Below are 26,532 nucleotides of genomic sequence, written 5' to 3' on the forward strand. Positions count from 1 at the left end.
TGAAGGTAATGTGAGCAGTTTTTAATGTTTTACTCGTTAACACCTGTCGTTACCTGAGTTATCTAACCTGCAACTCATCGTGGTGTTGTTGTTGTGTTATTATAATGTTACTGTAACTGAGTCACAGCTGTAACTGTAAAGTCTGCACCGACATTAAACGTGTCCGCCATGTTGTGTTGATCTTGGCGGTAGAAGCGCGGGAATAAGAGTAGAAGCAGAGTTAGTTGATGGTCAGTAGTTGAACACAGAGTCGTTATTTCTGTGTTTCCACTTGCTGATGACTGGAGGCAGCTTTTCCCGCCTGAATCAGCCTGTGGAGGAGGCGGAGATGAGCCAGTGCTGCATCTGGGAACTTTCTGCTGTGTTGTTGGAACAAGTCTCCTTGCAACAGAGTGGTGCTGACGAGGTGCTTGGTGAATGAAAACCTCTCCTTGGCATGGCTCATAATGGTGTCACATACCTATGCAATGATATATAATTTCAAAAATGGGAAAGAATTAGGTCTTCACATGTCTCACTATAATCAATATTCTGAAGAGCTAGCCTATATTGTGTAATAAACCAATATGGCTTACTGCAATTATTCATATCATAATATGACAATATACATTTCAGTCTGGACCACTATATCAAATGGCCAGCATCTTCATTAGATTTTACTTGATGATCTGATTCAAATCAGACCACGAAGCAAGTGCTGACCTCCAGTGCCAAATGGTGTTGCGTGTCTTCTCCCAATGTTCTCCGTTTCTTTGTGGGTGGCTCCTGAACAGGTCCCCTGTACTCCTCATCTTCAACCAGGTTAGGAACAGCCCCCCTGATCCAATACAGACGTTTCATGAGTAAGAGTTCTGAAAACTGGCTCGGGATATATTAACCAAACCCAAGGTTGTTATAATTACTGGCAATTATATTTCATCTAAATTTTACAGATAAATTCATTGTTTGAATAGGATGACATATAAACATTTAAGGCTACACAGAATCTATGCAGAGATAATTAACATTTAGGCTAGGCTATGTATATATCATCATTATAATATATATATTAATGCATTTAGCATACCTGATAGCCTGCACGCGGTTGATGAATGTCTGGGTGATTCCTGCGATGTAGACAGAATCGATGTTTCTCTTCTGCAGCTGGTTATATAGCATGTCTACATGTGGCATGATCTTGTGAAAGAGGGATAGGAAAAAACAGAAAGCTTCATCTTCCAGCATTCTCACATAGCCACCGGCCTCTCTCTTCGTAGGGCCATCAAATGCTTCTCTGTTCCGGATGGTCTGAAAGCACTTCACCAGATTATCCTTGTGCTCGTACACTGTGTTGACAGCACAACTGTTGAAGTTCCAACGTGTTGACGATGCACTTGGAAGTCGGTGCACCACCACCTCATCAAGCACTGCAGTTCTCTTGCTGGACTTTGTGAAAAAAGAAGCAAATCTTCTTGTCAGCAAAAAAGTGACTGATCTGAGGGATGTGGGAGGTTGCTTGTTGCATCACCGGGTTTAACTGATGGGGATAACAGTGAACGTAGTGAGCGTTTGCATAGATGTCCTGTACCTTACGCTGCACTGCTTCAGTGGCACCCCTCATTACCGCGGCTCCATCATAGGCCTGGGCGATCAAGTTTTTTTCTTGTCCCTTTGGAAGGATGGTGTGCAGCCTCTCCAATAAGGCGCTGGCTATTGCATCCGCAGAGGCATTGGATAGCTTAATGAACTCAAAAAAACGATCTTGTATATTGTTGCGTTTGTCCATGGATCTTAGTACCAGGACTAACTGACAGTGTGTGGAAACGTCGGTAGATTCATCAGCTTGGATAGCTAAAAAGTCCACTGTCTTAACTTCACGATCCGTTCTCTCAGAACTGCCAGCATACAGTCCAGGAGCTCGTTCTGAACTGTCTTTGAAGTGCCTTTAAATACGGTCGTATTTTCAAGGTGCTCCCTCAAGTCCTGATCAATGGATGCCATTAAGTCGACGAGACCCCTGAAAATCCCGGGATTGTCTGAAGAATAACTTTCATCATGTCCCCGCATTGCTAGTTCAAAAGCACCACAAAACTTAACACAATCGATGATCTTAGATAAAATATGACAGTTTTTATCTACCTCTTCATAGTGCCTTCTTACAGAAATGCGGTGCCCATCGTCTAGTTGCACTGCTATGCTAATTTTTCCGAGCACAGCTAACTTTACACAGTTTTCCATGTGAACTTTTGATCTCTCATGCTTCTTGATGTGTTCGGAGAGGTGTTAAGTCAGTTAGTCCGGACTATGTCCACGTCAAATCACACTTGTCACTTTTGAAAAGGATGCAGGGGAAACAAAAAAAACCCTAATTTTTTTCTCCATAGACCTTCTCGTGAAAGGGTAGTTTAATAAAGATTTCACCGAATTTGGCGGAGGCTGCCCCTCAACTGTCGTTGCCGCTGCCATCATCTCTCCGATTCCTGAAGTAGCAAGCTAAAACTTTCACGCATTTTACGTAGCAGGGGCGGGATTTCCAGCGCCCCCAGATCACTAAATTCGGCAATGTTGATTGGCCAATTAAATATTATTTTCCCCATACACGATTGACTATTTCGCTGCACGTCTAGGGTGCTTTGGTGAGCGCCCCAGAAGTGAAATAATAGGAGTCTGTGGTGGAAAATCATTGTTAAATAAGAATCAGTTGGTGGAAATGTTGTTTAAATGATTCAGATTGCATGTAGGCACACACAATTAAGTAAAACAGATGAATGATGTGTGTTTCCTCTGCAGATGAAGGTAGAAAGTGTGTGTGAGCTGATGTGGATGTGAACTCAGCAGCATGGATCAGTGTGAGGACAGAGAGGAGGGAGCCCCTCCCTCTAAAACCACTCTGTGTGGGGAACATGAGAGAAAGACCAGAGCTCAGAGGTGAGATGAGGATCTCTAACTGTCCATGACTCACATCACTGCTCCATCATTATTCACACTCAAAGCTCTGTGTGTTGTGTTGAAGCAGAAAACAGCATCACAAGTTTTATCCAACATGCACATTGATCAGTTGTTTCTGTTTCAGGATCCAGCAGCAGAGACCAGACTCTCCTGAACCCAGCTGTCTGTCTTTAAAGAGCGACCGGTCGAAGGACTTTTTCATTGACTTTAAAGGACGACGTCCATCAGCTGATCAGATGTAAGCTGTAACTGACAGTAAGACTCAGGTTATTCTAGAAAAGAACTAGTTTGTACGACGTGTTGTTGGACCACGTCTGAAATCAAAGAGTTTCTGTCTGTTGTGAATGTCCTCACAGGAAGGTGGAGGTAAAACTCTGTCCGCCATAAGTAAACACTTTTCCACTTGTCAGATGATAGTAGATGGTTAGATGGATGAATTCATGGATGGAGGATTTTTTCTATGCATTAATAAAGATATCAAAATACATAAAGACAAAATAAGTACAATTACAAATGATTAAATGTGAGACCTTACAATAATAAAATAAATTAAGCTGACATTACTTTAACCTACTTTAATCATGCATCCATGTATATCCTTCGCCTTTAGGGTATTAAACATAGTAATCAAATGCAATGTAATAGAAATAAACATTGAAGTGAAGTAAATTAGTTTTTATTCAGTCATCACATAATACAGTGCAGATAAACAATATAGACAAAAAAAAAAACAAAGTCAGCGGTCTATGTATTAAGTAGTGACTGAACAGGTTCAGGCTGAAGCAAAATGCTTCAGTATGCTTGCCTACATTCTTAACAATTTTGTGGAGCTGTGTTACATTATACAGGTGTTTCTGTTATTTACCTACATCCATTGATATGAATGGGGTGGACAAAATAATAGAAACACCTGGACGCCACCATGAGTGTCTTTACTGATAATCAGTATCGGCTGTGAAAAAAAGAAATCGGTCAATCCCTAAAACATACCTCTGACACGTAGAGACAAAGTTTGATTTGGCGAGATCGAGAGGCCGCCCCGCCCCGTAGCGCTCATAGAACTTCCTGAAAGGCAGAGAGAATTGTGGGTGAGTGGAGCCGATAAAAACATCTCACAACAACAGTCCAGATGAGCTCAAGTAAAAATGCCAAACTACATTTACATTTAGTAAACACAACTTTACTGTCAGTGCAATAAAAAGTAAAAGGCCAATAAAAACTTCCTGTTCAACAAGCAACAAACAGAAAAGAGATAGTTTCATCTATTTTGTGTCCAGGTGTCTTTACACAACAACACGGCGCTGGTTAAGATAACAGTGAAAAGATAAAGGAAAGCTTTATGGAAGTCTAACTGATGCTCTTAGTTCACCACGAATCTGAAAACGTGGAAGATTGTTGAACTGAACAACTGAACTGAGACAAACCAGAACTATCGATTCATTTCCTGTTCTGAATCTATTTATTTATTTAAAAAATCAGTAAAAGTGTGACCTGGATCAATAAGGATATGGATAAGATAAAGATAAAACCAGCTGGTTAGAGTCTGACTGACTGTGGGAGCATGAGCACATCACAGTTAAAATCCCTTCACTGTAAGTCTTGTTTAACCAGTGTTACTTTGCAATCATTATTTTTGTGTTGCACAGTGAGATCAGTCACAAACATGTGAAGGATTACTTCATGTGTAAATGTCTGTTCATTAGCAGATGGAGCTTTTTAATATCGTTGGTCTTTATTAGCTGATAAATACGTTCATAAAGTCATAAAGTCGTCTGCTGTTAGAATTTACACTGAATAATTGTTTAATAATGTTAGGGCCTGAATCTGAAATCTTGTGACCATGCCAGAAAGCCATTTAGATTCTCTGGAGGAAAATTAATTGTTTACATTACTTGACTATCTGATAAAATAGTTGATAGATTAGTTAGTTGGTTAGTGGCAGCAGTGCAATGTTTCCTCTCTGATCCATGTGTTATTTTCACAGTATGGACTAAGCTGCAGTAACGGTTGTGAGCAGTGGACTTACGCTCTCACTTCATCCTCTCTGTAGAAGATCTCAGGCACCGTCTCCTGTTTCTTGGTGCTGGGTCTGAAGTGTGGCTTCACGTGGAGCGGGTCCCTCTTCGGTGGAAAAGCCTGGTAGACATCATACCAGACGGGTTTCTCTGACGGCTTTATGACTCCGGAGCGCATCAGGTCTCGAACCCTGGCGATCAAGGTCATCACACAAATGATTTGACATGGCAGAGGTGAACACACAGATAAATAATTAATTTCTAAATTCAAATGGAGGTGGTTTTTATACAGCTGACTAACATTTGGGTCTCAAGAACATAAAACTATAAATTTATACTATTTTTCTCTCTTTATCTTACAACTGAATAAGTGTCATATAATCAGTATAAACACACTGCAGCACGGTGATTGGTTTAACTGAGTCTCACTCTCATTAGTCTGAGTTTAGGACCAAACATGTCTGACACGTTTTATACATGTAAAAACAAACACACGTCCGTCCTGTTCACACGCCTGTGTCATCACTGTTGGAAATATTATCATTACTATAAATGAACATCAGTTCATCTTAGCTGTGTTTCATTTGTTACTGCGTGTCTTTATTTACAGCCAGTGCTGCCTGAAAAGCAACCGGACGTCACGTCAGCGTGCTAACACAGCTGAACGCAAGCTAATGATGCTAATGGTAGCATCACAGCTAATGCAGGGACTATGTGTTTTATTCGCCGATTTCTGACTCAAGACACGGCCTTGTGTGTTCGAGTAACCGGCTCGTGTGTTGTGGTAAACAGCACCGTGTGTACGTTTGACCCACGGTTAATGCGACGTCCGTCTTTAGCTAACACCGTCATGTTGCTATCCGCTGTTAGCTGCCGAGAGACCGGACGTTCACGAGCACTAACACCGTGAAATGCTGCTGTCTTACCGGGTGAATACGGTTCCAAACTTCTCTAGTCTGCTCCCCGCCATCTGACTTTTCTCATCGACAGCCGGAGGTCAGCGCCGCACTGAGACAGGACTGTGTCCTCTAGCTAATACTAGTCAGACACATCCGGCAGGATTTTCAGAATAAAAGCGTGAACCTGCTCGCTGTTTACATTAACAGGAAGACAAAACAGCTGTGTGTGAATTAAAGTTTATATCATTTATTTTTATAAAAGAAAAGAAAAACAAAGGCGGTTCTTTTGAATTATGCATCATAAATAAACGAATAATTGATTTTTGGTCTGATTGGTTGTCTTCCACCTTTCCAACACTTCCGCACTACCGATCTACGGAAGAGCAGTAGGGCCATATATTTAAAAAAAAAAAAAAAGACAGAAAGACAGAAAGATCTGATTGGATGAATCTATTTTGATGGTTTCGGCTTCAGATGTGGATGTGAACTCAGCAGCATGGATCAGTGTGAGGACAGAGAGGAGGGAGCCCCTCCCTCTAAAACCACTCTGTGTGGGGAACATGAGAGAAAGACCAGAGCTCAGAGGTGAGATGAGGATCTCTAACTGTCCATGACTCACATCACTGCTCCATCATTATTCACACTCAAAGCTCTGTGTGTTGTGTTGAAGCAGAAAACAGCATCACAAGTTTTATCCAACATGCACATTGATCAGTTGTTTCTGTTTCAGGATCCAGCAGCAGAGACCAGACTCTCCTGAACCCAGCTGTCTGTCTTTAAAGAGCGACCGGTCGAAGGACTTTTTCATTGACTTTAAAGGACGACGTCCATCAGCTGATCAGATGTAAGCTGTAACTGACAGTAAGACTCAGGTTATTCTAGAAAAGAACTAGTTTGTACGACGTGTTGTTGGACCACGTCTGAAATCAAAGAGTTTCTGTCTGTTGTGAATGTCCTCACAGGAAGGTGGAGGTAAAACTCTGTCCGCCATAAGTAAACACTTTTCCACTTGTCAGATGATAGTAGATGGTTAGATGGATGAATTCATGGATGGAGGATTTTTTCTATGCATTAATAAAGATATCAAAATACATAAAGACAAAATAAGTACAATTACAAATGATTAAATGTGAGACCTTACAATAATAAAATAAATTAAGCTGACATTACTTTAACCTACTTTAATCATGCATCCATGTATATCCTTCGCCTTTAGGGTATTAAACATAGTAATCAAATGCAATGTAATAGAAATAAACATTGAAGTGAAGTAAATTAGTTTTTATTCAGTCATCACATAATACAGTGCAGATAAACAATATAGACAAAAAAAAAAACAAAGTCAGCGGTCTATGTATTAAGTAGTGACTGAACAGGTTCAGGCTGAAGCAAAATGCTTCAGTATGCTTGCCTACATTCTTAACAATTTAAGCTGTCCACCAAAAAGAAAAAAGACTTGTTCACACCTGTAACCCTGAGAATGACCTCTGTAAACTACTCTTTTGAAAACCAAAAAGACATTACACATTTTAGAAGCCCAGAACAGCAGCACACTGCTGGACCTGGACTCAGCTGTGTGTTCATGAAGAGCAACTGGTCCATGAAGTGTCCTTTTAATTTTAATCTGGTGGTAGAAGGTCAGAATGTAAAACTGATTGTTGTTGTTGTTTATTTAAAGATTGAACATATTTTCTATCAGTTTTTATCCAACATGCACATTCATCAGTTCTGTTTGTGTTTCAGGATCCAGCAGCAGAGACCAGACTCTCCTGAACCCAGCTGTCCATCTTTAAAGAGCAACAACTCGAAGGGCTGGGACATTGACTTTAAAGGACGATGTCCATCAGCTGATCAGACGTAAGTAACTGACAGTAAGACTCAGGTTATTCTAGAAAAGAACTAGTTTGTACGACGTGTTGTTGAACCACGTCTGAAATCAAAGAGTTTCTGTCTGTTGTGAACGTCCTCACTGGAAGGTGGAGGTAAAACTCTGTCCGTCATAGAGAGGGGGGAGACGTGATGTGGTTTAAACATGGAGATAACTTCTCCATGTTCACACAGTCTCTCCTGGAAGACATTCATAGAGTTGACCTCAGTTATTCAAATGAAAAGTGACAGAAACAGTTTGTGTGAAGAGAGAAGTTCAAACCCCGCCCACCTCCTCACCTGCACACAGCTGACCAATCACTGCCTTGCTTCAGGGCACGTCAGCAGTGTTCAGTGAGGGAGGGAGAGCTATATGGAGGGTTGGTGAGAGCTGTTGGGACTAAACCAAACTGACTGAAGCCAGACACTGAGCTGAAAGCTACAAGCTGCTGCAGACTGAGCTGTTGATTCTCAGAGGGATCAGCAGGACTAGTAAACCTTTACCGCTACAGGGAGTCGTCTGATTGGCTGTCACATCCAAACATGACCTCATGGACCTTTAGCTTGTGTCTGTCTCTGTGTGCACAGACATAATGTGAGCTCATTCTTCATGATTCCTCCACAGAGTGGACCAGGAGAGCTCAGAGGTTCCCAGGTCTCAGTCTGCCCAGCAGCATCAAACACAGCTGGACTCCATATTTATGGTCTGTACATGTACAACAACTACTGTTCCATCTGTTGTGTTCACAATAATCTCCATGCTGCACTTTCAGACCAGTGGACTGTCAGTCTGTCCAACATGGATCTGATGTTTGATGCTGTCATTCATATAGTTTTCTGTTCCAGCTGCTGGAGGAGAACATGGTCACTTTTGTGAAGAACGAGCTGAAGAAGATGCACAAGCTTCTGAGTCCAGATTACCCAGAATGCTCAGGGAGTCAGGGGGATGATGAGGAGATGTTGGACTGTGAAGATGAAGAGCAGAGGAGGAGCAGCAGAGAGGCATTTGTGAAGATCACAGTGAACTTCCTGAGGAGAATGAAGCAGGAGGAGCTGGCTGACTGTCTGCAGAGCAGTAAGAGGATTTCTCTAAAGATTCAACATGATGGAGAAATGAGACATTTACTAACATCAACACATGGAGGGAAACATGTTCATATATGTATTCTTTAAGGGAATTAAAATGTTGTATTTTCTATATGAATCTAATTTCTTTTATGTTTATTCAGAACATTTTGCTGCAGTTTGTCGACGTAAACTCAAATCTGCCCTGAAGAAGAAGTTCCAGTGTGTGTTTGAGGGGATCGCTAAAGCAGGAAACCCGACCCTTCTGAACCAGATCTACACAGAGCTCTACATCACAGAGGGAGGGACTGGAGAGGTCAATGATCAACATGAGGTCAGACAGATTGAAACAGCATCCAGGAAACCAGACAGACCAGAAACAACCATCAGACAAGAAGACATCTTTAAAGCCTCACCTGGAAGAGATGGACCAATCAGAAGAGTAATGACAAGGGGAGTGGCTGGCATTGGGAAAACAGTCTTAACACAGAAGTTCACTCTGGACTGGGCTGAAGACAAAGACAACCAGGACATACAGTTCACATTTCCATTCACCTTCAGAGAGCTGAATGTGCTGAAAGAGAGAAAGTTCAGCTTGGTGGAACTTGTTCATCACTTCTTTACTGAAACCAAAGAAGCAGGAATCTGCAGGTTTGATCAGTTCCAGGTCGTGTTCATCTTTGACGGTCTGGATGAGTGTCGACTTCCTCTGGACTTCCACAACACTGAGATCCTGACTGATGTTACAGAGTCCACCTCAGTGGACGTGCTGCTGACAAACCTCATCAGGGGGAAACTGCTTCCCTCTGCTCGCCTCTGGATAACCACACGACCTGCAGCAGCCAATCAGATCCCTCCTGAGTGTGTTGACGTGGTGACAGAGGTCAGAGGGTTCACTGACCCACAGAAGGAGGAGTACTTCAGGAAGAGGTTCAGAGATGAGGAGCAGGCCAGCAGGATCATCTCCCACATCAAGACATCACGAAGCCTCCACATCATGTGCCACATCCCAGTCTTCTGCTGGATCACTGCTACAGTTCTGGAGGAGGTGTTGAAAACCAGAGAGGGAGGAGAGCTGCCCAAGACCCTGACGGAGATGTACATCCACTTCCTGGTGGTTCAGTCCAAACTGAAGAAGGTCAAGTATGATGGAGGATCTGAGACAGATCCACACTGGAGTCCAGAGAGCAGGAAGATGATTGAGTCTCTGGGAAAACTGGCTTTTGAGCAGCTGCAGAAAGGAAACCTGATCTTCTATGAATCAGACCTGACAGAGTGTGGCATCGATATCAGAGCAGCCTCAGTGTACTCAGGAGTGTTCACACAGATCTTTAAAGAGGAGAGAGGCCTGTACCAGGACAAGGTGTTCTGCTTCGTCCATCTGAGTGTTCAGGAGTTTCTGGCTGCTCTTCATGTCCATCTGACCTTCATCAAGTCTGGACTCAATCTGATATCAGAAAAGCAAACCGCATCCCGAAGGCCTAAACTATTAAGAAACATATCTAAAGCAAAACTCTTCTACCACAGAGCTGTGGACGAGGCCTTACAGAGTCCAAATGGACACCTGGACTTGTTCCTCCGCTTCCTCCTGGGTCTTTCACTGCAGACCAATCAGACTCTCCTACGAGGCCTGATGTCACAGACAGGAAGTGGCTCAGAGACCAATCAGGAAACAGTCCAGTACATCAAGAAGAAGATTGAAGAGACTCCCTCTGCAGAGAAAAGCATCAACCTGTTCCACTGTCTGAATGAACTGAATGATCGTTCTCTAGTGAAGCAGATCCAACAGTCCCTGAGATCAGGAAGTCTCTCCACAGATAAACTGTCTCCTGCTCAATGGTCAGCTCTGGTCTTCATCTTACTGTCCTCAGAAGAAGATCTGGACGTGTTTGACCTGAAGAAATACTCTGCTTCAGAGGAGGCTCTTCTGAAGCTGCTGCCAGTGGTCAAAGCCTCTAACAAAGCTCTGTAAGTGTAGAGAGTAATTTTTTTTTTTTTAAAGTATATTTTTTTGGGCTTTTTTTTTATGCCTTTAATGGACAGCACAGTGGAGAGTGACAGGAAACGGGGAGGCAGAGAGAGGGGGAATGACATGCAGTGAAAGGCCGTCCGATGCGGGATTCGAACCGGGGCCGACTGCAGCGAGGACTGTAGCCTGCTTAAACCACTACGCTACACGACGCCCCATTAGAGAGTAATTTTAGCAATCAAGTAATCTACCGATTATTTTATTGATTAATCAAGTGATAGGATAAAAACTACTTTTGTTTTATTAAAGAGCAATAGAAAATATAAAAAAAGAGAAAAGAACACAGGTCTCTTAAAATGGAAAACTAATTGGTTTCCTTTGAAGAAAACTATACATTTATATTGCTTACATTTCATACAGTATTATCTGTCAAAACTGAACCATTTAGTGCATTTAATTGCCATATTACATTCTCAATTTTAAAGAAGACATTTTCTGAAATGCAAAAACAAATTAATTAAAACATTAATTAAATCATTTCAAATTGTCATTTCAAAAATGCACACAAGGCAAAATAAAGCATAAATTCAAAAAATAATAATAATATTGCATTGCCTTGGTTAATTGGTACAGCTTAACTGTCAGAACAACAGGTTTTAACTGAACTGCAGCTCAGACATAATGTAAACCTCAACTGTCTTCTTGAAGAGCGCATTTCTAAGAGGCCAAAAGTTCTGGAAGGATCATTTCTCCTGGAGGAGGCAGATCATGTCTGTGTTTGTTTGTATGTGTGTGTGTCTGTGTGTGTGTGTGTGTGTGTGTGTGTGTGTGTGTTAGGGCTGTCCCAAACGATTATTCTTTAAACGATTAATCTAGACATTATTTTTTCGATTATTCGACTAATCTAACGATTCATTTTTTTTAAATTAACCTAACAGTAATTTTATTGCAATTAAGTTTTGCTGCCATCTTGACTCGCTGCACCAGGGTGTTTCCTCTTCATGTGCTTGTGCATGACTGTCGTGCTAGAGAGATATGCCGGATGCACTTTGTAGAGTCTGCAGACTACCGCACTGTTAGTGTAAAGATTAAAGTATTCCCAAACTCTAGCGGACCGTGTACGAGCCTTTTTTTGCCGCGTGTTGCTCCACACGCTCCGTCGTACTGCTGGTAGACGCCGCCATGTTGTTCAAATAGATTACACAGACGCAAATCATTCACGTAGTCAATGACTTCAATTACGTCACCGCGTTGTCCCAGTCCGTGCGCTGCGCTTGTATCCGGGTAAACCAAAGACGATGGATATAAACGGTCCCATTAGAAAGTTCCGGTTTTGTTCTATGAACATTTACTCTGTGTGGTTTTACACGACGCGTCGACACTAAAATTCCACGTCGAATAATTTTTATAATCGACAACGTCGATTACGTCGGATAATCGTCCCAGCCCTACTGTGTGTGTGTGTGTGTGTAAGCCTGCAATGTTTCCTGCTGCAGAAAAAAATGTTCTGATGACGTGGATGTTGCTGGAATACAGAGCAGGGACTTTGCCAGCTTTGGATAACGTGCTGCATTTGTTTTCCACCATGAAAGTGGACTCTCTTTCTTGGACAGGGGATGTTCTCCAAAATACATCAAGACCTCCTTCTGCACAGTTTGGTTTAACTGCTGCTCCTCATCTTCTTCATCACTAGGGCTGGAGTCTGATGATGATCCCAGTATGTTGTTGAGAAATTATGTTACACCCTGGACATGTGACTGGATTGTCTTTTGCTGTACTGGAGGCTCCATTTTCACTTTTGTTGGGCTGTGTTTCATCCTTGGCTTGTACTGTGGTTTGGACCTTGAATGCTTCGACAGCAGGCAAGAACTTAAGTTTTGTATTTGGAGATTCAGGTTGAGACACTGATAGTCCTTGCCATTTTGCTGTGATCTGTCCTACCACATGCGCCTGGAATGACCTTATTGGTGCAATCTCAAAAGCTGAACTGTATGGACTTCTCGAGGCTTTGCACTAGCTGTGGAAGTGCCGAGAGTGTAACATATTGTTGTCCACTGAGAAAGACCACAACTCCTTCAAATATCTCAAGGGCCTGGCTCAGCTCCTCACTGAGGTTCTACTATTCAGGCTTGAGGTCAAGGTAGTGGTGTTTTCCTCTTTGAGTCACTGCTGCATCTGAGAGTGCAGCAGTCACTGGCCATCTTTGTTCCAGCAGCCTGGATAACACGTGATAAGTGCTGTTCCAGCGAGTACTCATGTCTTTAACCAGCATGTGCTGTGGCGTGCCCATTTGCTGCTGCTTAGCCTTTAGTTTGGTGATGGCCAGCTTACTCCTTTTAAAGTGCTCAACTAGACATCTTGCAGAGTCCCTGAATCTGTGCCGCCTCCGGTGGTATGGCCGATCCCTGTTCCTCGTGTCCTGACGGCGGTCCAGCTGACTCCTGCCCCTGGTACCAAGTCGGCTCCTGCTCGCCCTCCAGAGGGGCGACGCCATCCTCCGGCTCGACCTCCGGAGAGACCCGTCTTTGCCGCCGTCCTCCTGCTCGCCCTCCAGAGGGGCTCCGCTTGCAATGCTGGCCTTTGCCTCGACCTCCTGAGAAACCTAGTCCTTGCTGTCGGCCTCCAGAATGGCTCTGTCCGTTTGCCCCACTGAACTGCCCAGCCTGTCCATAAGTCTTCCGAACCGTCCCCCTGAGTTGCCCTGTGTTGCCCCTGAGCATCAGAAGATGCTGTCCACTGGCCCCTGGATCCCTCCTCCCGTCCAAGATAGTGTTCTGTTTAAGAGTTGTCTGGAATCCGGTCCTTAAGGGGGGGGTTCTGTCATGGTTTGCCATGGCAGACACGTTTTGTTAGTTTTGCTTTGGACTTTTGCACTTCCTGTTTTATTTTGTAATTGGTTTCCTTGTGTCAGTGTTTTGCTTCCTGTCTTGGTCCTGTGTCTGTGTGGTGATTGTCTGCCCCGCCCTAATGTGTTTCACCTGTGTTCAATCAATCTTGTCTATATAGTCTTTGTGCTCTCCTTTGTCTGTGTTGGTTCGTCTGTTTATTTCTGGGTTCGTCGCCAAGCTGTTCACGTCCTGTTCATCTCTGGGTTTGTCCTTGTTTTGTTCTTGTTCCCCTGTGGTTCCCTGTGCCTGTTTTTTTAAGTTCTTTTTGTTAAATAAACCTGCCTGCACCGTCTCCCATGTGTTGGCTGCATTTGGGTCCACCCCTACTTAAACTCAAAACCCTGACAGAGAAGGGCACGTTCTTGAGCAAAACTTAACCAACACAGGTACATCATAACTAGCCAGCACAGGTTCTTTTTTTTTTTTTTTTTTTTTTTTTATAATTTTTTTGGGCCTTTTGTGCCTTTATTGACAGTGCAGTAGAGAGAGACAGGAAATGAGGAGGCAGAGAGAGGGAAAATGACATACAGCCAAGGGCCGTCCGATGTGGGACTCGAACCGGGGTCAACTCCAGCAAGGACCTTAGCCTCTACACATGGGGCGAATGCTCAACCAACTGAGCTACTCGACAGTTTCTGCACAAGTGGACTACTGGGTGCTCATATGGATTAAACGAAGCTTCGATGCAAAGAATTTGCCTCGATGAATTTTATTAATCGAGTTAATCGATATTCTTGAAGAATCGTTTCAGCCCTAGTAGAGAGAGTTGGATTAATTCATCTTTATATAAAGACACTTCTGTCTTTTCAACAGGAGAGAAAATAACTTACTTTCTTCTTTAATTCCTCATGATCATCTCTTCAGACTGAGTGGCTGTAACCTCTCAGAGAGAAGCTGTGAAGCTCTGTCCTCAGTCCTCAGCTCCCAGTCCTCTAGTCTGAGACACCTGGACCTGAGTAACAACAACCTGCCGGATTCAGGAGTGAAGCTGTTTGGTGGACTGGAGAGTCCACACTGTACACTGGAAACTCTCAGGTTAATGTTAAAGTGTTTTGTATTCATAACTCTGACCTATTATTTAATTTAAATATTGAGTATGTGAATGTTTTTCCATGAATTCCTCTTCAGACTGAGTGACTGTAACCTCTCAGAGAGAAGCTGTGAAGCTCTGTCCTCAGTCCTCAGCTCCCAGTCCTCTAGTCTGAGACACCTGGACCTGAGTAAAAACAACCTGCCGGATTCAGGAGTGAAGCTGTTGTCTGGTGGACTGGAGAGTCCACACTGTACACTGGAGACTCTCAGGTTAGTGTTTAGCCGTTTTGTATTCATAACTCTGACCTGTTATTTACCTCAAATATTGAATATTTGAGTGTTTTTCCATGAATTCCTCTTCAGACTGAGTGGCTGTAAACTCTCAGAGAGAAGCTGTGAAGCTCTGTCCTCAGTCCTCAGCTCCCAGTCCTTTAGTCTCAGACACCTGGACCTGAGTAACAACAATCTGCTGGATTCAGGGGTCAAGGTGCTGTCTGCTGGACTGAAGAGTCCACTCTGTACACTGGAAACTCTCAGGTCCGGATTCATCAACCTGTTTATCTGATGGCAGTTTAACAGAGCACCAAGTGTTGACAGAGGGTTCCTGTTTGTTATTTTGTGTGTTCAGTCTGTCAGGATGTCTGGTCACAGAGGAAGGCTGTGCTTCTCTGGCCTCAGCTCTGAGCTCCAACCCCTCCCATCTAAGAGAGCTGGACCTGAGCTACAATCACCCAGGAGACACAGGAATGAAGCTTCTGTCTGCTGGACTGGAGGATCCAGACTGGAGACTGGACACTCTCAGGTATGTAGAGGCCTGCTACAGACACACACACTGTCTGATGGAGGAGGAAGAGCTGAAACATTTTCTGTGACAGATCTCTACAGAAGATCTTTGACTTCAACAACAACAGACGAATTTCCTCCTGATGACTTCAGTGTCTCATTATGACTCACTGTGTCATATTTAGGAGAAGAGATCTCAGTGATGAAACCAGCTGTTGTCAGCTGTGTTTTGTGACCTAAGCAGGAATTTCAGCTTATTTGTCTCTACAGATGTTTCGTATCATGAAACATCTGTTTTCAGACTGAAACAAATCTGACACCAGATCAGATGAAGCCACAAAGTGGCTCCTTAATGAAAACTATACAGCAGCTGTAGCTTCACTAGACTTCCTCTCTGAGTCCATGTATGTTGAGCTGAGCCTCTTTCTCTCTGCTCTACAGTTTCTCTGGCTTCCTCTGGACTTTGACTTGAAGTCAAATAAAAATGTCCCGACAGGTTTGATGGAGCTCAGGACTCATCCTGAGGACGGCTGCTTTATTCCACATGATTTGACTGATCAACAGTGAATCTGTGTCACAGCTGATCTGTCTGAAGAGTAGAAAAAGTACAGAATGTCATTTATCATGAGATCCTGATCCATCCTGTCACTGTGATGACATCATTTCTATTAGAAATCTTTCATCCAGTCACTGCTGAGTGTGTTTCCTTCCTCATGAAACATTTCAATCATGAGTTGTTCACAGCTACAGTCTTCTTCTTCTCTGCCTTTGTTGGTGCATTGTGGGATATCTTGGCTGGTTAGCTCCACTTTGTGTCTTCGTCTTATTTGCTGTGACATTTGTTTGTGCAGCTTGAGAGTCAGAGACTGAAAGTGTGTCTCACAGCAGAACTGATATCAAATGGAGAAAACACATGATGAAATATTTTCTCCATGTCTCCTCCTGCTCTGGATCATTACAAGATAAAGACTCCAGCTCCTTTTCCTCTGTGGTCAATGTACATCCATACATACAAGCCTCCATCTGAACACAGTAATCAGACAGTCTGTGTATGAGCCATGTAATGTCCATGTGTGCATGCTGACAGAGAACGTGCTGGTCTGACCCCCCTCCTCCTTTCAGGGCGGAGCCTGGTGGAGTCCGATGGTTGACACCAGGTCTGAGGAAGTGTAAGTGTGTTTTTAATGTGATTGATGAAAACAAAGCAGCACATTCAACCAACTTCAAACTGTCACATCACTGATGTCAGGAGTCATCATCAAACTGTCAATAACTGATCACATGATCAATAACTGCAGCTGTGTCTTGTTCTCTCCATCAGATTCCTGTGAACTCACAATCGACACAAACACAGTGAACAGAGAGATCAAACTGTCTGACAACAACAGGAAGGTGATACATGTGGAGGAGGATCAGTCATATCCTTATCATCCAGACAGATTTGACCAGTTGCCTCAGCTGCTGTGTTCAACTGGTCTGACTGGTCGCTGTTACTGGGAGGTCGAGTGGAGAGGAGGGGTTAGTGTATCAGTGAGTTACAGAGGAATCAGCAGGAGAGGAAACAGTAAAGATTGTTGGTTTGGAAGGAACGATCAGTCCTGGAGTCTGATCTGCTCTAATGATGGTTACTATGTCTGGCACAATGACAGAGTGACATCTATCTCCTCCTCTGTCTCTAACAGAGTAGCAGTGTATGTGGACTGTCCTGCTGGCTCTCTGTCCTTCTACAGAGTCTCCTCTGACTCACTGATCCACCTCCAAACCTTCAACACCACCTTCACTGAACCTCTGTATCCTGGGTTTGGGTTCTTGTGGTCTGGTTCCTCAGTGTCTCTGTGTTGAGTGAAGCAGAGAGAGTCTCCTCCTGTCAGAGAAACTCACTGTTGAACAGAAAGTTCAGTCTCTACATGTCTGTCTCTTTCACTCACTCACCTTTTCAGATTCATGAATTAAATCAGTTCATTTTTAAACTCTTGTAAATGATTCTTGTAAACTTCTTCCTCTTCCTTTAAAGATGGAAACTAAGATTATTACACAAAACTTGTTGATTTTTACTTTTTTAAGACTCTGATTTTCTTGTCTTTTCACAATAAAAGCATCAGTGTGAGTATCAGTGTCTCTGTGAATCTGAGGACGACTGAGCTGATTCAGTTCAAACTAAAATGTTTTCATAGTTTCTTTTAAAGGTCTGAGAAGAGACAAAGACAGTCAGTGAAATGGTCCTGAGGCTCTCAGTGATGAAGGTTTATGTCCAGAGGAAAGACTGAAAAGTTGTAAGAAATGAGGTTTACAGTGTCTTTGTCCAAGAGGCTCCAGGTGGTCGATGACTCTCTACAAGTTTGGAGGTTGTTGGTTCAATCCTGAGTCAGAGATTTAACTTTGAAAGCCAATGTCCAGAGGAAAGACTGAAATTCTCAGAGAAGAAGTGGTTCTTGTTTCTGTCCCAGTCTCTCCAGCTGCTGGAAGAGTTGTCAAAGGTTTGAGGTCATGTGTTTTAATCCTCAGTGACTCAATGAAGTTTGACGTCCAACACTAGAAGTGAAAACTCAAAATCTGTCACGGTCTCAAAGTGGTGAGACATTTAGAGATTGTGTGTTTGATCCTGATCACGTCAGAAAGTCCAACACCCAGAGGAAAGACTGAGAAGCTTTTAGAAATGATGTCTCCAGTGTGTCTGGTGTTAGAGGACTCTTCAGGTGTCTCACAGTCATGGGTTCGATCCTCCTGAAGTTTGAAGTCCAACAACCAAAGTGAAAACTCAGGCTCTGAGGGAAACTTCTAAAACTGTCTTTCAGTGAGACCTTCCAACCTTTACGCTTTCTACGTAGCAGGTACGCATTTTGACATCAAAGTACTTTGATACGATTTGTTGCTGTAAAATACACAGTAAGCTGTTGATACCTCTGACTTTGATTGTGCACGTGTAGTACTCAAGTCTAACAGCAGGGGGCAGCAGCGTCTCGTCTACTGAGTAAGAGAAGAAGAGTTTGATCAATCACAGCGCTGGGTTCAGTCCTCCAAATGTCAATCATTTCAACACACTGCTGTTCCACAGTGACAGAAACAGGTCTATCCCTCCAGTTCCCGCTCCTCTCTCCACCTGGCTGCTTCCTCAGGTGAGGGCGGGGCTTCATCTCCTCTGCAAAGGTAAACAGGCTTCGATGGATGTGGAGAGTTGACTGTGAATTGAGTTATGTTAATGCAGACCTGCTAAACCTGACAAAATAGTTAACTTTGATAATGTTAGCCTGATGCTAGCTAGCTACCAACATTTAAAATGTAAAGTAACGTTAAGGTGTATTGTCCTTGTGTCGCAGGTTTTTAAACGTGATTTTGAGCATGAGTACACTGACGAGGAGAGACTGACGGTGTTTTACCTCCCATTAGTTTATGTAACTAAAAAATTCAAACATATTACAATATACAAAATAAAATATTTAAATGCTATTAAATAATTGAATTAAATTCACCTCTGTTTATCAGTTTTTAGAAGCACAACTGTCATACAATAAAACATTAATCCTGAAAACAAAGGTTTGAAGCAGCTGCACTGAAACCTTTGACTGTCTCTGTATATTATAATATATCCCAGTGTAAGTGAGATTTTATAATAACATGGTCAAAGTTCCACAACTCGAAGTGAACGTATATAAATCTGCTCCCTGCAAGACAAAAACCAGGGTTCTTCCTCCTCTTCACACGTGCCCACAAACAGCTGACTGTTCCTAAATGTAAATATGTCCTTTCATTAGTTCTTCTCCAGAATATATGATGGTATCGTTGAATGTTGAAGAACTTGATGAGATGTTGGTGAGGAGGGAAATGACTGTGCAAAGTGAAGAGGTGTTGAAGCATGTCAACTAACATTTACACTATTATGGAAATCAAAATATTTCCCCAAGATTGACTGGAGTTAGAAAGCTCCTGACTCCCCTGAAGAGTCTGAGCCTGAATCTGATCACATGTGGCTTCCTGTGTTGGAGCCACAGACTCTTTATATTTTAGTTTATATACAGTCATTGCTCATTTTATTTTACTTTCACTCATTTAATACATGAAGAGAAAAATATCTTTGTATCTGAACATCCTTCGTTTCTCTGTATTATTCCTGTTATCTTTCTTAATGTAATCTTTTTTGGGGGGTGAAGGGGTTTGGGGGGGTGTGGGTGGGGTCCATGTACTCTACATGTATATGTATGTACATGTTTATTATTTGCCCTCAATATAATTTATTCTGCATTTCTTGAATGTATATTTCTCACTGCTCATTGGAGCTTTGTGAAAATATGGACGTTAATGTGAAACACAGTAATAGGAACAAAGCAGGATGTAGATGTACCAAAATAAAAGCTGGATCTGGACCGTTATCATATCACTTTACTGAGTTCAGATTTATAAGATGTGCTCACGGCCTCCTGAAATGTTAATCTTTCTAAAGAGGAACCGGCCTCTCATGTTAAAGTGAAATAACTGAAGTCACATGAAGACAGTAAAAAGATGAGTCAGTGGTTTCTGTGGCAGTTTTTAAAGGTCAGGCAGTTACTGCCGTGTCTGATCATCTTAGGGAGGAAACTACAACCTAATATTGTAGTTTACACTGCAGTTATGTTTTCATACTGGAATAATATTCATTCTGATGTTTAGTTTTATTCCTGTGTTTTATATAAAGTTCAACCCCAGAGGTCACATGTGAGAAGAACCTTTAGAGCGTAGATATTAGTTTCAGGGCCGTTGACTTCACATCAGGTGTAATAACCAAGAGTCTCAGCTGTGAGAGCCTCAAGATGCCATGTCTCCTGTTCTGTGGTCCACTGTACATTTCATTATTAGGTTCAGTGATAGTTATGTTAGTCACTGAGGTTCAGGCCTCACTGAGTGTTGACTTACAGTTTTTACACTGGAATCAAAATTCCTCTGTTATTGTAAATTCTCCAGTTTAAACAGAAAGAAGCAGCATTCTTGCATGAATGAGTCGTGTTGTGTGTCAGTTATTTCTGCCTTTAGGGAAGTACAATCTTCGTTTCACAGTTTGAGCATGATATTTTTAGAGCTGGTTTAAGCAAAGAGCATCCAGACAAATGTTTTATTAACAGCTGAGATGTTGAACAGAGGGAAACAGACGGTATCAGGTTGGTGTCAGCAGATACCAACATTTCTTTCTGTCATTCTTTTACCTTTTTAATTCAATTTCAAGTCATTCATTAATTAACTGTGCAAATTGTGTGCACACCATACACTCAGTTTATTAGGAACACCAAGCTGAAACTCAACAGTGCTGCAGTAAATCCTCCTTCATGAAGGATCTAATGTTCAGTTTCTATTGACACTGTTTTAGAGTTGAACCGTGTCACATTCTACAGAGAAGAGTTTCTGTTATTAACCTACTGTCATTGATATAAACAGGGAGGACAAAATAACTAAACACTTCAGCAGCAACACAAACTGCAGCCTCCACAATAATCATGAAACAGATTCAACACAAACTGAACATTAAACCTTCATGGAGGAGGGTTTGTTGCAGGACTGTTGTATTAGACTGACTGAGTGTAGGATGATTTGATATCATTGTTTTATCAGATTATTTTACTGAAGGTTCAACTGCAGCAAATTATAACAATTGAAAGCAGCTGTTCATGATATTTTGCTTGAATTTTTCCTTTGAGCTTTCAGAACACAGGTGTAATGATCAGAGCACAGGAGTAATGATCAGAGCACAGGTGTAATGATCAGAGCACAGGTGTAATGATCAGAGCACAGGTGTAATGATCAGAACACAGGTGTAATGATCAGAACACAGGTGTAATGATCAGAACACAGGTGTAATGATCAGAGCACAGGTGTAATGATCAGAACACAGGTGTAATGATCAGAACACAGGTGTAATGATCAGAGCACAGGTGTAATGATCAGAACACAGGTGTAATGATCAGAACACAGGTGTAATGATCAGAACACAGGTGTAATGATCAGAACACAGGTATGAAACCTCATGTCCTGAAAAACACACCAAGGTTCAACATGTTGCAAAGTGTTATTCACAGTCTCTTAGTTTAAAGCGACTCACCACGACAATATCCTGATACTTTAACATTTCTGACTTTAGAACAGAAAGAAATGATAAAATACAAAATGATTTATTCACATTAAACAGAAGCATTGAAATCATAACGACTACCAGATGTTGTCAGCTGTAATGAAACTGTGTTGATGTTGGTAAAAATGAACAGGGTGACATCATGATCACAGACGTCACACAGTAAAGGATGACTGATGATTTCATTAAATGTTGCTCTCCACACATTCAGATAAATTATTACTGAAAAGTTTCCCCATGTTAAGTTTATATTTCAGCCACTTTCACCACTAAGTTTTGGTGCATTTAGGAACTTTGCTGTCTAATTAGAGCATAAAAATGTCTCTACCTGCCCTCTCATCTGTGAAGAACTGATCCTCTCAAAGTGAGTACTGCTGATGTCTTACATGGAGTCCAGTTCTTTCTCCTCATGTTCATCAACCAGTGCTTCAGCCTGTCGCTCTCTGGCAGGTTGATGGCTATAAAATATACAAAAGCACATTAACACAGAAACTATAAAACTATGGAACAATTAGCAGACAACAAGCAGAAGGATCTGTCCACAAAATGTAGTAAACTTATTGCCTTATGTGATTCACACCCAGTCAGCACAATGTGACGTCTTCATACAGCAGCTACATAGACTTACATACAGCTTTTTACAACTGGTTTGACTTCAGAGATACAGCAGGTGTTCAGACATGACGATCTGGAAAGTTAACATTACTGTTTTTACCACATTTAAGTTGCCTGAACATTTTATTAACTTACATTAATGCAGTACATCACACTAACACAGGTCACTTACACTGTGTCACGTGTCAGAAACACAAAACAAACATCGTTAACGGAGGTTAAATTGATCTTTTTACCAGGTTTACAGCCCCACAGTCTGTGGTTAACACAGGTTACCAGCCCGGTGGGACCAGGTACGGTTAGCATAGCAAACACTTCCTAGCTAGCTAGATATTAATTGGGATGCTAACTGTCTCCCGATCTCCAGTTAAAACACGTAGGGAAATAATGCACTAACTTTAAGGAAGCATCATACACATTAAAACTGTTGGACCTTTAAAAAATAATCATTTACTTACCAAATAAACTGGATATCAGCATCAGTCTGTCAGTAATGAAGAACAAGCTGTAATTGTGTTGAACAGGAAACTAATTCAAACTAAATAACAGCAAAACGTGGAAAATTACTCTTCCACAAAAAGATAAAGAGAAAATAACAGTAATTTAACACAACTGAGTCAAAGCGATGCTCGTATGGAACGAGCTCTTCTCCAGTGACTGACCCCCCAATGACAACCCCCCATCAGCTCGCCAATCACTCCAGACCACGCATGTCAATCAAAGAGACACGCCCCCAAAATACCAATCTTTAAGTCCTAATAACTAATTGATTAGAGAATTATTTTCAGATGGATCACCAGAACACTGATCACTTAATGTAATCTTGTGTAATCGTGTCACGTGATCTATAGATTCAGCATCTCGCCGATTCTTCAAACAGACCTGGTGATGTCATAATGACATCATATCAGCAACATTACATAAAACTGACACCTTTACTTTGTTGTCAGTGTCTATTGTGAATGTGAATATGTCACAGACGTGTAAAAATATAGATTTTTTTAAACCATTTTAGCAGCTGCATGTGGAGACAGAGACATTTCCTGCCAGGAAGTGTGTTCCCACCGTAACTCTCATTTTGATTCTTCATGTCTTTCTTCCTCTTGCAGCATCTCATAATTTGCTTCCTTCACTGCTAGTTCAGCTGCAGCCTCCGCACGCTTGGCTGCTGTAGATGGAGTCATGGAGCGGTGGTCGGACTCGCTGTAACTGATCAGGGAGGCAGCAGATCCATAGACGGACTTTACATAGTCATGGTGGAGCAGTTTATGAAGGTGGTGCCTTCACTGTCTCTCATTAAACTCACCTTCATAGTCTATCGCTCTGCTGGAGGCAACGCTGATGATTTCTGTGGTCACTGATTCACACGTGTCGACTCGTCTTCTCATGTCAGTGGAAGGTGAGACGAGGTTTGGAATTTCACATGTTCATTATTTCTTCCTTACCCTTCTGAAGTTCTTTGATGAGAGGCCAGATCTGACTCTGTGGCATTTATGTCTTCAGTTGAGCTCTTGCTTTGTGTATGTGGAGCTTCCATTGCTCGTAGGTTTTTTCTTCTTCTCTTCACCTCTGAGCGCATCATCTGAAATTTACCTTGGAGATCAGTCAGACTTGGTTGTTTCACTTCAATGGTTTCCTCCTGGTGCAGTCTCTCAGTTGTATCTACTGCTGTGTGGAGATCACTCCGCCAATCTTGAATTTCATGCTGTAAACCATCTGCTCCTCAAAATCTCTCTCACAATCTGACTCTGACCTCATCAACTACTTTATTAAATTATTTGGTTATAAGAAATCTCTTTAGCAGATATGATCAACCTTTGCCATGAACAGCATGAACGTAGCACATCAGCACAAAATAACCAGCACAGATGCTTTAATGTGCACAATCAAGTAACTGTTAATGTAAATACCACAATAAGTCCTTCATTTTAAAGAGTCCATTTATTTATTATATTTTGTTTCAGTCTAAGAAACTCATCATCTGTTGCTCAGCTTGTTGTTAGCACCATAGACTGTATATTAATAAAGCAATACTCACAGTTCTGCATCAATGTCAGTGAATCTGACTGAACTTGACCTTTGCATCAAGTCTGTGCTGCTTGATGAATCCACGTGGACAGCATGTGATGTATCAGTGGCAGCAGCAGGCGCGTCGTGATGACCCTCCATCATCACCTGTCATGGAGGCAACAGGTCGTCAGGATCAATGAGGGAGAAGCTTTTACTGAAGCAAAACCCAGTCAGACACAGTGAAGCTACTGATGTTTCCAGAAGCCGTCATCCTGATTTTAACATAAATTTACTTTCCTTTTCTTTAAACCCTTTTTTTATGAAACACTGTAAAATAGGGTGACCAGATTTCTGATATGAAAACCGCAAATATTTCCTTTTCAGCGGTTAATAAATCATCAAAATATCCAATGTTTTTATCTATGAATTAAAAAGTGGGACAGTTCTGGTTTCATATATTTTGACCACAGTAACTGTTGTACTGTAATAAACTATAGTTGGAGGTTGAATTGAGATTTCTGAGGAGGGGGAGCCTTTGTCTTTGTGAAGGGCCCCATCCCTTGGGGATGTTATTTGGTACATGGTTATCAGAATCACTTTTCTGTCCTGAAGGAATGCATTTAGATGGACGCCTGGTTATACTTTAAAATGTCTGGAAAGATACATGATTGGTGGGGGGGTCTGAGTGTCCTCCCCAGAAAAATATATTGTGATTTAAAACAGACTTCCTGCACTTTTACACCAACTAACATCTTGGATTAAGTTAAGTAACAGCCCCCTGCACTAGTCTAGATTAGTTAGACTGAGCTGCTGTGAAACCCAAGAATTCATCAAGAACAGTTTATAACTGGATCAGGACAGGAAGTGATTATTAGAAGGAATGTCTGTTTCATATTTGAAATTGTTTATAAAAACACACGGTATCTAATTTAGTAGTAGGCTGCAGGCTACTAGACCATCTTCAAATTTAACAAGACCAATAATTTATATGAATGAAATAGTCTTACAACACATCACAGTATGACCTGGATGATTAAACCTGGTTAAACAATGTTAAACCTGAGGACTGTTATTCTCAACATCTTCAAAGTCTAACAACTGTAACAAAGTAAAAACAAGCGGCCTAATGAGAACTATCTAATGTCACCTGTTTATTTTACTCACAGGTTCTAGTAGCAGCTTAGCTCCACTAGCTGCTGCTGTAATGTTATACAGGAATCAATAATCACAACTTCAACAGCAGATCATTAACCTACATTATCTCAGATCAAGGACTGTAGACAAACTGTGCTGTGATGCTCAGACTTTATCCAGAAAGTCTGTTTAACATATATAATTATATTTCTACATGGAGGCTCTGAGGCTTCCTCTTTGTTTCATTATGTTCAATTACATCACTATATTTCAGTGTTGAGGCACAATCACATTCATGATTTTCTAAAGGAATACTGACCTAAAAACTAGTTACTGAATCATGAGAAAGTTTCACAGGGGCAGAGACACAAAGCGTCACCGTAACCATAGTAACCCACTCACACACCTGTCCGCGTGCGCACAGCGCGAGAGGAGCAGCACGAAATAAATGAGCCACAGTAACAGCGGATATTCCTCACTTTCCCCCCGATGGTCTGAATAACTCGCTCCGGTCATATTTAACTCCTGGTTGGAGACGTCTGCCTGTCTCTTCTACCAGCTTCCGGTCTCTACAGTCTGTTTTTAATTCACATTAAACACGGGGACTGTCCAGAAACAGGGACGTCTGGTCAATAGTGTCAATACATAACTTAAGCTAGCAAGTGAATATTAGCATTACTGTTAACACGTCAGTAAATTACAACTTTCCTGCCATTAAATCGATCAAATCTCAAATTACTGCAAATAAAACAAATCAAATGACACAATACCTTGTTCCCGCCGCAGCTAGGCGCTTAATTATGAAATAATGAAGGTCTTTACTGCAGGGCAAAATCTGATCACTGTCCTTTTGTTTGTAGCCCGCGAAAGTAAAATCGCCGAAATGAATATACGACATAACTACCGGAAGACCTTCAAAATAAAACACCCATACTATTACGAACGAACAACAAAAATAAAAGCTTACAGGAAGTGTTATCGGTTCAACTGAAGGAAAAATAATCGTAAAAAAGTGAAAACGATCTGTTTTCCAGCAACTCTTTTTCATTAAACCATCTAATGTTTTGTTGTTTCTAAACGTTTGTGTCTCTTAACAAAGTCAAACTACAGCTGAACATGTTGTTAATGTTTCTGTCCATAAGTTTCTGACTCTTTCCTCCCGCCCCGCGTTTCCTCTTTAAAGTTTAGTTTCACTTTGAACCAACGTTGTGACGCAGATTATTTTCTCTCTGAA

General features: G+C 41.8%; 2 protein-coding genes and 1 long non-coding RNA gene across 3 annotated transcripts; 1 reads left to right on the plus strand and 2 right to left on the minus strand.

Moving 5' to 3' along the window:
• Positions 1–3,845: 3,845 nt before the first annotated feature.
• On the minus strand, positions 3,846–6,029 carry LOC130167664 (28S ribosomal protein S23, mitochondrial-like). Its single transcript, XM_056374070.1, has 3 exons — positions 5,870–6,029; positions 4,955–5,134; positions 3,846–3,993 (listed from the first exon to the last, which is right to left on the minus strand). The coding sequence occupies exons 1-3, from the start codon at positions 5,911–5,913 to the stop codon at positions 3,861–3,863; spliced, it is 357 nt and encodes a 118-aa protein (XP_056230045.1). The 5' UTR covers positions 5,914–6,029; the 3' UTR covers positions 3,846–3,860.
• Positions 6,030–6,945: 916 nt separating this feature from the next.
• On the plus strand, positions 6,946–17,555 carry LOC130167707 (NLR family CARD domain-containing protein 3-like). Its single transcript, XM_056374169.1, has 10 exons — positions 6,946–7,699; positions 8,334–8,412; positions 8,555–8,783; positions 8,938–10,741; positions 14,495–14,665; positions 14,759–14,932; positions 15,026–15,199; positions 15,291–15,464; positions 16,568–16,614; positions 16,767–17,555. Exons 1-10 carry the CDS (start codon positions 7,323–7,325, stop codon positions 17,285–17,287), a joined length of 3,750 nt encoding a protein of 1,249 aa, XP_056230144.1. The 5' UTR covers positions 6,946–7,322; the 3' UTR covers positions 17,288–17,555.
• Positions 17,556–20,690: 3,135 nt separating this feature from the next.
• On the minus strand, positions 20,691–26,532 carry LOC130167665 (uncharacterized). The gene is made up of 4 exons (XR_008827321.1): positions 26,069–26,532; positions 24,193–24,329; positions 22,613–22,659; positions 20,691–21,997 (listed from the first exon to the last, which is right to left on the minus strand). It is a non-coding gene; the product is annotated as an uncharacterized LOC130167665 (long non-coding RNA).

This window comes from Seriola aureovittata, chromosome 4 (assembly GCF_021018895.1).
Source record: "Seriola aureovittata isolate HTS-2021-v1 ecotype China chromosome 4, ASM2101889v1, whole genome shotgun sequence".
Classification (NCBI taxonomy): Eukaryota; Metazoa; Chordata; class Actinopteri; order Carangiformes; family Carangidae; genus Seriola; species Seriola aureovittata.

Coding starts and splice junctions, on each gene's coding strand:
- LOC130167664 (XM_056374070.1), bottom strand. CDS start 5,913: ATGGCGGGGAGCAGACTAGAGAAGTTTGGAACCGTATTCACCCG. Junction 5,135..5,869: donor TTTGGAACCGTATTCACCCG/GTAAGACAGCAG, acceptor CTTGATCGCCAG/GGTTCGAGACCTGATGCGCT. Junction 3,994..4,954: donor AGAGAGGATGAAGTGAGAGC/GTAAGTCCACTG, acceptor TCTGCCTTTCAG/GAAGTTCTATGAGCGCTACG.
- LOC130167707 (XM_056374169.1), top strand. CDS start 7,323: ATGACCTCTGTAAACTACTCTTTTGAAAACCAAAAAGACATTACACAT. Junction 7,700..8,333: donor TGTCCATCAGCTGATCAGAC/GTAAGTAACTGA, acceptor ATTCCTCCACAG/AGTGGACCAGGAGAGCTCAG. Junction 14,933..15,025: donor TGTACACTGGAGACTCTCAG/GTTAGTGTTTAG, acceptor ATTCCTCTTCAG/ACTGAGTGGCTGTAAACTCT.